Source organism: Hyaena hyaena, unplaced genomic scaffold (genome assembly GCF_003009895.1).
Source record: "Hyaena hyaena isolate Hyena2069 unplaced genomic scaffold, ASM300989v1 scaffold_532, whole genome shotgun sequence".
In the NCBI taxonomy this organism is placed as follows: domain Eukaryota; kingdom Metazoa; phylum Chordata; class Mammalia; order Carnivora; family Hyaenidae; genus Hyaena; species Hyaena hyaena.
In genome coordinates this window covers 965,446-977,580 of record NW_024081165.1, presented here as the reverse complement: position 1 = coordinate 977,580, position 12,135 = coordinate 965,446, and the positions used below count along the sequence as shown (strand labels likewise).

The 12,135-nt window shown below is 31.8% G+C and overlaps 1 protein-coding gene across 4 annotated transcripts in view; it reads right to left on the bottom strand.

Annotated features, from left to right (window-relative positions):
- KIF2A (kinesin family member 2A) overlaps nt 1–12,135 on the bottom strand; it is a 64,956-nt gene that overhangs the window by 13,094 nt on the left and 39,727 nt on the right. For 3 of the 4 annotated variants that reach the window (XM_039255586.1, XM_039255582.1, XM_039255584.1), the window contains 12 exons: nt 11,204–11,326; nt 10,539–10,639; nt 8,749–8,844; nt 7,764–7,818; nt 7,223–7,385; nt 4,952–5,042; nt 4,754–4,817; nt 4,111–4,202; nt 3,608–3,750; nt 3,034–3,238; nt 2,212–2,322; nt 1,102–1,169 (listed from right to left, as the gene is read on the bottom strand). In XM_039255586.1, the coding sequence (XP_039111517.1) occupies nt 1,102–1,169; nt 2,212–2,322; nt 3,034–3,238; nt 3,608–3,750; nt 4,111–4,202; nt 4,754–4,817; nt 4,952–5,042; nt 7,223–7,385; nt 7,764–7,818; nt 8,749–8,844; nt 10,539–10,639; nt 11,204–11,326 (1,312 nt within the window). The remainder of the gene's footprint in view (nt 1–1,101; nt 1,170–2,211; nt 2,323–3,033; nt 3,239–3,607; nt 3,751–4,110; nt 4,203–4,753; nt 4,818–4,951; nt 5,043–7,222; nt 7,386–7,763; nt 7,819–8,748; nt 8,845–10,538; nt 10,640–11,203; nt 11,327–12,135) is intronic. The other variant, XM_039255583.1, reaches the window with a different exon arrangement.

The window sequence follows — 12,135 nt, the reverse complement described above, 5'->3', positions numbered from 1 at the left end:
GTTAAAAACAATTTTTAGAAAGAAAGAAAACCCAGAAAATTATGCCACAGAAATCAAGGCAATTTCTACCGTGGGTTAGAGATTAATGGATTTGGACATGTTATTCAGGATTTGTAATCAGGAGGGAACATATGAGGAACTTTACAGACAGGTAGAAACATTCTATTTCAACATGATGACCGGAATTTTCACTTTATAAATTTATTAGATTATTCACTTATGTTTTTGGTACTTTTCTGTATATATATATATTTCCTATTTTTTAAAAAGATTAAAAATAAAAAACTTCCACAGCAATTAAAATAAAGGAATAGGATAAATACTTGTGGTTCAACAAAATTAAGAGAATGTCCACAGCAGAAATGAAATACAAAGAGGAATCTGATCTCTAAAAATTAAAATCACAAATGCAGTATGTGATAATAGAAATTTAAAACTATATAGTCACTTTTTCAAAATGAGCAATGGGAACAATTTGTGAAACAAACAGAAATATGCCCATCATAATCCAAATTTCCAAGGGCATTTCATGACTATAAGGAATAAATTAAGTCTATAATGCTTTCTGTCCTTTCATTGTAATAATGCCATTTTCCATTAGAGTTTGTCATATAATGACATGAATAATAAATGTAACTCATATAGAACACCAGAAAGAAATGTGCTACCATTACTCACTCACACCTGGACTCCCCCACATAAAACACTTAGTATTGTCAGATACAATTTTTTGCTTACAGAAAAAACAATTTAGGAAACACTGACTGGACCCCTCATACTCTCATAATACAAAAAATCTGCATTATTTAAATGTAGTAAAATAATATGAAATATAACTTGGTGAAACAGAAAAATGTAATCATGCTCTAGGATAGAAAAGCCAATTCTATTAAAGATCTAAATCTCTTTCCAAATTACACATTTCCATGTATTTTCAGAACTTGATCAAATTACTGTACATATCATCTTAATGAAAAACATGCAAAAACTTTAAAAAAACTGACAGAAAAATATAATACAATTTATCCTATCAGATATTAAGTCAAACAAAATATTGCTCTATTCCCCTCAAATTTACAAATGAATAACTATTTCTCATACCTATTTGCATATCTTAATGTATTAAGAGTATTTTCACAAGATGCCATTCCTGGAGAGATTGTGGCAATCTATGGGAGAAATATGCAAAGGTAAAGAAAATGTTATAAATGAAGACAATAATACCAATATATAGCTCATCAAGATCTAATCTCAAAATGGTTATTAAACAAAAAAAATTTATAATATCTAAACTCTAAGATAATTTGTTATATCACACCCATAAATCAGGTAATAATTATAAACCATATAAAATATAAAGCACTCTATGAAAGCACTAGAAAATGATTTAAATCAGGCAGAAAATGGAGATCAACACATAGAAGGGAAGGGCACAGAGTGAGTGTTCCCATCCTCCCTCCCCACCCCTACACATCAGCTTTTTCACCCAAGGACAAGCCCTACTGCTCCCACACAGGGCAACTAAAACTTCATTAAAAAACTGGAAATTTACTGGTTAAACTAAAGGACAGAGTTTGGAGGTAGGAACTGTAGCAGCTAGAAAGTGAGGTTTGTCCCAGAAGAGGGAGATAACCATGGAGGGAGGTAATCTTGACAACCAGAAATTCTACATATAAACTGCCCAAATCTCTGGCTAACTCCTGAACCAGGCATACACACACGAGGCTTAAGCCAAGCAACACAGCTAAGTCTGAAAGAACTAAGAGGTTTTAATTTTAGTTGCTGCCCACAGCAGGGAGACAAGAGTCTGAAGTTCAATAAGTTCACTTCTTGCTAAAACAACAACAAGAAACTCAATAATTTTTAGAACAGAAGAGAATCTGGAGTGTCCATTTAAGGTATTTATTCAGAGTGAAAATGATATAACCCAAAATTACTAGACATACTAAGAAATAAAAAAAGTGTGACTCATACTCAAGGAAAATAAAAATCAATGAAGACCAACCTCAAGAAGACTCAGATGTTGGAATTATAACTGCAATATAATCCTCTCTATCAGATTGGCAGGGACCACATCTTAAGTATCACTGTATCTCTCACAATAGAAGGATTTAAATGATTGTTATTAATGTGCATTATAATCTTGCCACAGATAGTGTGAGTTATTATTCAGAATTAAAACAAGTAAACAAAAAACAAACATAAACTTACCATGCAGGTACGAGAATTTTCACCTATGAATGAATCTCTTAACACCTGAGTGAGTTTACTTGCTCTGAAAGGAGTATGAGGTTTATTTCTACCTAAGGCTCTGATGCACTCCTAAAAATTAAGAAAGAAGTTCCACAGATTAGGCTTCTTATAAAGAGTTATCTTAATTAATTATTTAAAAGATCTTTTATTAAAACCCTAACATTTAAGATCTGATCAGCTCTGGAAACTCTACCAACAGGTTTACAGCACAGTAAAGACGGTCTCATATCTCTTAATTCAAGAAAATGAAATTAAACAACAACAAAGTACTTATTCCAAAAGATTCTTCCGGAGACTATGACTACTATTAAGAAAGGACAGACAATAGGATAAAAAGCTACTTTGAAAGTGGTGCTACAAAAGAAAAAATATAATGTTTTAGCAGTCTTTTCAATTCTTCCCTTTCTAGTCAAGGAAGGATGTAACACTGCCCTTTCTATCTTTCTGAAAGCCATTCTACATTTTCCTGAGACAATATTTCTTAGCTGAGTTTTGTGGTTCCTTGCCTTCTTCTAAGATAAAATGACTGACTAAAGTCCTATGGAACCTTACTAAGTAGGCTCAAAATTGGTCCTCTATTACTCTTAAAAAAAAAATGAGTATGTATAAAGAAAATTTCTGGACATAATATAAATCTAAAACTGTAAATATAAATAAGTAAATTCTGGTAACTTCTCTCACTTATTAGACGTTACAAGTACTATCATTTTGTAGATACTCTAAACAAAATTAAAGTCAAAAGCTAAAGACTTTTCACAATAAATGCATTTCATTATTTACCTTGAGTGCTAAAAGGCTTTTATTAATTTCAGCACCTTCAAGCCTGGTTTGCCTGTCTGCACTGGAAGTATCAGCTCCTCGTTCATTTCCAGCCAAATCAATGAGAGAAAATTTGCCATGTAGTTTTCCTTTCCTTCTAAGAATGATCTGAAACACTGCATGGCTCCGAGATGAATGTGCATTAGCAGATGTTTGACCGGATGTTCTACAATGTGATTAAGGATATTTTAGATACAAAAAACCCTTCAGTTTTTATGTTTCAAACCACAGTATTGTCACTAAAAAACAAGAAAAATTACCCAGTTCTCATCATTTAAATACAAAAGAGACAATGGGAGTTACAACACTGTAATATAACCGGATTCATACAATTTAATCTGGCACACTTGTGTTCTTTTGTAGTATAATTATCAATATAGTAGATGTGACTCAAAGTTACAAGTAACAGTAAAAGTTTTTATGAACAACTTTTTACTGCCAAGATGCAAGGAGTATACCTTTCCTTTGTTTAGAAACCCAAAGTTTCTAAAACTGATTAAGAAATTAAGTTTCCCCTAATTAAAATGAGATTTACCTGCAACTATTGCCTATGTCAATGAGTTTCAGTACATCTTCAACACATTTGACTTCCCGTTCCTGTAAGCCTACCACTTGAACCTGCTGTTTTCCATCTTCCAACACTCTTAATTTCGTTTTCCTGTTTAGCAAGTCAAACACCTATTTAAAAAAAAATCCAAATTATAAAACTAGCCTTGAAGAAAAAAGAATCAGTTCTATAAAAATCAGAGGGCAAAAATTATTTCAGAAAATTAGAGTAATTAGAATAATGCTCAACACTGAAGTTGAGCGTTTCAGAGGGAATTTTTAAAAATCTCAATAAGATGCTAACATGATATTCTAACATATATAAAAATATGTGGTAGCAAGGGTTACACAACATGAATGTATTTACTAAGGCCACTAAGCTTGTACACAAAATAATGGTTAAACTGTTAAATTTTATGTTATACACGCTAAACCACAATTTAACACTCCTCCCCTACACCCCCAAAATCAGTCTTTTCAAGCTCCACTTACCTTTCCACTGTAAATCTCAAAAAAGGTTGCATATACTTGAAGTTCTAATTTCTTATAGTTTGGCTTCTTTAACATTAAAAAGACATCTCGAGCTATCAAGAATTTCAGATGAAGAAAATTTGTTAAGATGTTACAAATACTATCTTTGAAAAGCAATTCAAATTTTCTACATTTAGAGGAAATCAGTTAACCTTTATACCTAGAATAACATCAATAATGACATTAATTTTATAAAAAAAATAGTAGTTTTTTGACATTTAGTGTATAGATGCCATTCTCTTTAATGTTCAGTAAAATAATGCTACTATTTATCTTTAGAAATAACATAAAACTATAGTTGGTCATAGTAAGATGATTTCTACAACCACACTAAACAGAAGTTTTATCACAAATCAGCTATTTAACAACAAATATTAAGCTCTGCAAACATGATAAAAGGACACAAATACCAAGATTTCGGTCCTAAAAGCTTAATCTCACAATTCCTTTCAAGTACTCTGACAATCTAAAACTGACATAATATACAGAAAGTTTAGCTCTATGTTTATTCTTAGAGTCCTGATCAGTATTTCCAAGTTTTATTTCAAAGCCACCTGAATGATATTCAAGAATATTACACACGATATGCAAAAAAAAGAGTTACCTGCTAATGCATAAATTCCTTTAGAACAATCTTGGTTCTTTCCTGAAAAGTCACCTCCCATAGTCTACATGTTAAAAAGGAAAGAAACAATAATAGACATTTTCCAGGAATAAATCTTAAGAATTTAGCTCTTAGAATTAAGCTCTAAGGAAAATAAACAAGCTTCACACCAGGATGCCACTGTAATAAATTACGTACATGAGTTTTTCCACTTCCAGTCTGCCCATAAGCAAAGCAGGTAGCCATTCCCCTTTCGAATATAGTTTCAACTAGTGGTCTAGCTGTAAACCTTAAAGATAAAATAGACTAGTCAGACTGTGCTGTCAAAATTTAAATTAAATAAGTAAAATTATCAACTCTTAGTAACAAAATTATACCAAAATTTTTAACACATCAATGTGCTCAAATGTCAGACTACAACTGAGTCCACTGATTTATTAAAAATTTTAAATAATTTCCCATTAATATTGCTTAAAGCTCTTTAAAGCAGAATTTCAAACAATTCCCTAATAAATAATGTTTATAATAACGGGCAGAAAAAAATGACAGTAGCTAAGCTTAGACTTACATAAAGATTAGACAATATGAAAGTTTTAAAAAATAAACAAATGATCAAAATATTAGGCAGACAGTAATGTTTATACAATGAATAACAAAAAATTTTAATAGAAACCAAATCAAGAGTGATAATCTCAACAGAGAAAAACTAAAAGGGAAAAAAAAACTACAAAAATATTATTCTAAGACCATCCTCAAGTAGAAAAGTGATAGGATTTCCTTGAACATGGCTAAGTAAATGTAAGTTATAAGACACTGTGTTTGGAGTTGATAGTCTAAGTTCAGGAAAAGTATGTCAAAATTATTATGGTTTGAGTTATTTTTCAAATATATTATTGTAATCACTGTTAAGGTTAAAATTAAAAGGAAGAACAATGCCTTTTTTGGGCATTGAGAAGAGCCCTAAAAAGTTTAACAGGAAACAGATCTTTTTATATAGGTTTCAAAATAATGTACGGGTAACACTTTATACAGCTGCTGAATTATTAAGACAAAACTGAAAAAGGTATAGAATAAAAGGGAGTAAGAAAAAGTGGTCAAACAAAAGTAGAAAAGTGGCCTGCAGAGTGATTAGACACAAGAAAGACCTAACTTGCACTCCCTCAAAGTTAAGGAAAGGGAACAGCGTCAATATTGGTAAATTTAAGAAGCATAAATATAAGGTAAAAAGGAATGGTTACTAAATATAGCATATTCAGAGAAACATATCTTATAATTCAAAGGCAAAGAGGTATTTTATGAGGCAGGAGTGGAAGGAGAGAAAGAAGTTAGGGGTGAGGAGAGGACTCTATTCTCAGAAAGGTAAAAAATATACAGTTTATAATTACAGTTCCCTTTTAAAATAAATTTTTCTTAAGACTATCTAACATTCACAGCTTCTTTAATTCCCTCCTCTTTCTTTGCAACTAAACTCCTAGTTTGCTGGCTTAAGACCAATAAAGTTGGTTTCAATAATGCTTCATTTGGAAGTCTTCAAATCTTAGGACTCTTAATAATTCTTAAATTTTGTTTTCCAGCCATATTTATAAAATGAAAGGGCAATGAAAAAGCATTCAAGGGTGGCTCAGTTGGTTAAGCGTCTGACTCTTGGATTCGGCTCAGATCATGGAACTCAAGGTTCATGGGATCTCAGGCTCTGCACTGAAAATCGGTATGAAAATCTAAATTTGGCCTAAAAATTTAGCCTGTCACTGTGTAATACTTGCAAGTTCGAGTTGTTTATAAATTGAATACGTGAATTTGTGTGTGTGTGGGAAATGTATCTAACTAGTAATAAGAAACATAATTTGAAGCGAGCATTACAAAGAACAAGTATTAATATTCATCACTGTTTTTCTTTAAAGTTTATTTATTTTGAGAGCGAGAATGCACACATGCAAGCACACAGGGGAGGGATAGAGAAAGGGAGACAGTGCTGACAGCAAAGCCTGGCATGGGGCCTGAAATCAGGAATTGTGAGATTTTTTTAAATATTTATTTATTTGAGAGAGAGAGAGAGAGACAGGAGAGATATTGGGCAAGCTGGGAAGGGGTAGAGAGAGAAGGAGACACAGAATCTGAAGCAGGATCTATACTTGGAGCTGTCAGCACAGAGCCCAACATGGGGCTTGAACTCACAAACTGTGAGATCATGACCTGAGCCAAAGTTCGATGCTTAACCAAATGAGCTACCCAGAGACCCCAGGAATCATGAGATCTTGACCTGAGTCAAAAACAAGAGCTGGAGGCTTAACCAGCTGAGTCACCCAGGTGCCCTTCATTATTATTTTTATTATGTAACTTTGTTTAAATTCAGAATAAAAAAATGCATACTACATTTCTGAAGAGATATGCCAAGATAAATTAAGTTTCAGGGTAGTGATAAGATACACAAGTGTAAGAACAAAACTTATTTAAAACAAATTTACCTACCTGTAAACCATTTCATTAGGAGCTGAGTCATCAAAGGCATAATCAAAACGAAATGTTTGGTTTTCTAGGTACCTTGTTAAATCTACCTTTTGTTTTGGTTCATGGACCATCACAACATCTTTACTAGGGATTGTGATTACATCAAGATCTTTCATTTGTGTTTCTAAAAGAATAAATGAAAATCAATGCCCAGTAATTTTCACACATTTGAATGTATAAATGTAAGTAATAAAAAATGTAACAGAAGTATTAAGTTCAATAGTTATAAAAATCTCATAAATATGCCATTCAATAAGATGTAATATTTCAACAACCAAATAAAAAACCCTAAATTTCTGTGAAGCAAGAACCAGAAATGGCAATGATTAATAGAGCAGTGACAAATCAAAAGATCTAACCATAGATATCTGCATAATGATTATGTACAAATAAAATGATTTATATTAAACTCTTCCAAATCAATTTAATTTCTGCTTTCACCAAAATAAATTACAAGTTGGGCAAAATCACCCTTATATTAAGAGTTCAAAAAGCATCATACCTTTTTTATTGAGTGGTCGTTTTCTTACACAAACACATATTCTATGTTCATCAATCTAGAAATAAAACATTTTACTTCAATGTGTATCAGTGTTACAAAATACTAAAAAAGTCAGTTATGCACTATTTCCTACAGATGCTCTAGAAATTTATGCATAGCATAAATAGGATAAATACGCTTAAAACACAAATTAGCAAGTACAAGTTTTTAATAGTTAAGAGACATAATGATTTCTAAAATTCTGAGCATAATGGAAAGCTGCTTATTTTTTAATTTAATAAGTGATTAGGAAATAACTCTGTACAGAACACAGTTCTTAGCATTAGGGTCACATTAAGAAGGTGCCTTACTTTAAGATATGCTACATATAACAAAGGCAAAATTTCCTACCAAATGATGTATTTTCATGTTGATTAAAGGGAAAGTTGTTGACAAAGATAACTAACTAGAGACAAGAAACACAATTCTCAGAATATTAGTGTACAGAATAACTTAATTTTATAATAGGCCAATTCTTACACAAGAATTTTTTCATAAAATATATGCTCCCAGTATTTGCCTGTTAATAATAATTAAATCCGTAACACAGGACTGGCAAAATATGGCCTGCAGGGTTAATCCAGCCCACTACCTGCTTTTGTAAAGTTTTAATGAGACATAAGCTTGGAACTGGGATAAAAGCTTAAGTGACAGTCAGGCCGAAGAATGGGTCTGACATCGTTCCTTTAACTGCTGTTCTGCCCTACCAAAGACAGAGAGGCTTTACTGTGAAAAGGACATCTCTATGGGAAGCATGTCTGATAAATCAAATTATGAGAGATAACCACAGATGTGGATGATTTCTTGATTTTCTCCTTAAAATATGGGGAATGTACAACATAAAAAGAGAAAACTATATAGCTCAATTCAATATTAAGTGGGATTATCAAATACTTTTTGTTTTACAGCATAAACAATTCCATAGCAATAGTTTACAAAGTCTTACAGGATCTGCTGTTGTTAATGGTCTGTAATCCAAACTTCCTCTAAAATCTCTGATCATACACATAATTTCATAATTTGGGTTTGTAGCGTCAACATCCTATAAGACAGAGAGAATTCATCATTTATTATAATTACATTAATGGATATTGTTGCACTTATGTTAAGTATGGTATGCAAATTAAAATTAAATTAGCAGATTGTATCATTTGTTACAGCCAAGTTGAAACTCAAACTACAGCATGATTTAATTTAGTTTCAGAATTCAGAATTAATAATATGCCCAGGAATCACTTTCATATTAAATACCCAATTCCATTAGTCTAATACATTGTATTAACTCTAAACCAAACACTCCAGATTAAAGCCACAGTGAACTATTTCAAAAAGTCATGTTACACATATAACTTAATCATCCTAAATAATGAAACAAGAGAGAAACAGTGCTCATCTTAAATAAACATCTATAAAGAACTCAAAAAACTCTAAATTTCTAAAAAACTGAAATTCTAGAAAAATTTAATCAACTTTTTCTTCCCAATGCTTAATCCAATGTTTTAGCATAGTAGAAATATAAATATGGATTCATTTATGTTCATTTTCTGTTGTTGTTGACTTTCAAAAAAAAAAAAAAAAATCCAAAACCCAAAAGGCATGGTAAAACCACCTCAGAACTTAAAGGAATCAAATAAAAAAAAGATAATGTTTTAAACTTTTAAAATTCAAATTACTGAATGTGTTGACTACATGTACTTTTTTACTTAAAAACAGAAAATTCAGATTAAGACACACAAAGAGTTAAAAGCCTCTTCTAGCCATGAGTAATAGGTTACTAAACATTCTAAAAAATCAGGGTTTTTTTCAGGCACTGTGTACAGATTTGCTTTGAATATAAATTTCAAAACCATTAATGAAACTTACTTTCAATTAACTTTCTTTTAGGAAATAATAACTATGCCAACTGAAAAATTGAACGTAAAGTGAAAATTAGGAGATCATAAAGAGATGTGAAAATACAGAGGTTCTCACGGGAAACACTAGGTGGCATCTGTGCTAAGTATCAATAGATCTACCCTGTGTTTCATTTCAAAACCAAATGGTCATTCTCAGATCACATTAATGAACATACTCCTAAATAAAGAAACAATCCTGATGTTTTATTACAGAAAACGAGTTCTATGAATATAGATGTAATACAAGCACAATAAAAGAATTTTATGTACAATAACAGAATTTCCAACAGATGAAGACATGTAGAGAGATAAAAGACCAGTCTTCTATATAATTTTTCCATTGTTAGTAAAAAGTTTTGTTACCATCTAAAGGGAACATGAGTGGTCAACAGAGATAAACTTTTAATACCTAGTATAAACTAAAATACAAGGAACCCCTTTCACTGTGATATGCTGAATTCACGAACCATGGAAAAATAATAAAATTTGCAGTAAAATCATCTACTTTATAATGATCTACTTCAATTAGATATTCTTCTGCATGTATTTTTAGATCTTTTTAGAAAGTCAAAATATATGATTCTTGAAAGGTATAATGACTGCATCAGAATTCAGTTACACAATGGATTATTCAAAATGGCACAACTAAAACATGAAAAGGACATGTAGCAAAAATCTGTTATGATAACATTTTCACAAGAATTTATCTTATTTCTCATCAGTTTAATAACCAATTAATATATTGAGAATGCCTCCACTACTTTTCACAAGCAACTCCCTTTCAGTGACACAGTCTAAATCTTCAGTTCATGCATAAACAAAATAAGATTCTGTTACAAACCTGGGCTCTTTTTTCCCTAAGTTCTTGCTGTTGTAGTCTCCTTTTTTCTCGTTTCTCTTGTAATTTTTCTACTTCTTTCACACAATTAGACTTTCTACGTGCTGAAAAGGAAAAAGATGAGCTGTAGAAGGAGAGCTTTCTTTTTATAGTACTGTACTTACACGCAAAAATTTTATGTACCATTTCACCACATACACCAAAAAAAGGTACACACTGACAAAGCATGCCTATTAACAACTACGTGAACTTATGAGCTGCTTTAACAAAACCAGGAACAGGACAATATACAAATAGTCAAGAAAAATGACTTTAACATATTGATACATGTCATCTCTTGGTTTATAATCACAGATGTTTGAATTGAAAAGGATAGAGCAGCCTAAAAATTTCTTACATAACATCTGTCAAATTATCATCTGACCAGAATTTTAAATTCAAAGCAACTGAGATATTGGTATAATTTTACATTTAGAAATTCTCCAAAATATACATTTCAAAACCCAATTAAGAGACTAAACTTACAAGAAAAAAAATTTTCCACGGTGATAAAATGAAATCTGCAATCGTTTGTAATTAGACTTTACCATTTGGAGACTTTAAGGATGACCAAGAGAGAATACATGTATGCCTAAAATAACTGAATCCTTGATACATGATTTACATACAAGGGGGTCCAAATTCCTTTTTTGCAGCTTGAACTGGAGATATATCTGAAACACTACCATTCTGTTGTGCGGAGGAAGACTGCTCAGGAAGCTGACTAGGCCGGGCACGTGCAGAACCAACCACTGTAAGTAAAACAGAATTTTTAAATTCAGAACAGAAAATTAGTAAAGATGAGCCCTAGTAAAAGGAACAGAGAGATCTCGAAAGAACTGATACCTAAGAGTTGCCTTAGCCAACTGTCAGATTTTCTACTTATGTGGGTACAAATAAAGTATGTAATAATCAATTCTTTTCAATAAACTAACAAGCCAAGAGGCTTTTCAAGGTAACGTGTGCCAACTTCGGTCCCATCAATGTAATTTAAGTTACAAAACTCAATCTGAGGGGCGCCTGGGTGGCTCAGTTGGTTAAGTATCTGACGTCGGCTCAGGTCATGATCTCACTATTCTTGAGTTGAAACCTTGGATCAGGCTCTGGGCTGACAGTGCGGAGCCTGCTTGGGATTTTCTCTCTCTCTTTGACTCTGCCCCGCCTCCACTTGCGCTCCCCTCCCTCTCCCAAAATAAATAAATAAAAATATAAAAAACCTCAATCTTAATGATTTACTTAAAAATCATTTAAAAATGATTTTTCTTGATAATCATTTAAAAATATAAATGCATAAAATATAAATTTTAAATTTAAATATACTGTCATTTTGGAAAATTTACACAATTCTATACATAAATTTTAAAAAAGGCCTTCAACCCTCTGTGTAACTCCAAATCCCACTCCTTGCTCTTCAAATAGGCAAATCTTCAGGGAGAATTTCCCAAAGTTTATGTTATAAAAGTGGAATAAAGTAAAATATGACTATCACATTTTACAAAGCCAATATAAATTTTCACAAGACTCAAAGGAAGGATAGGTTTAAAGTGCAGGACTTTGTCTC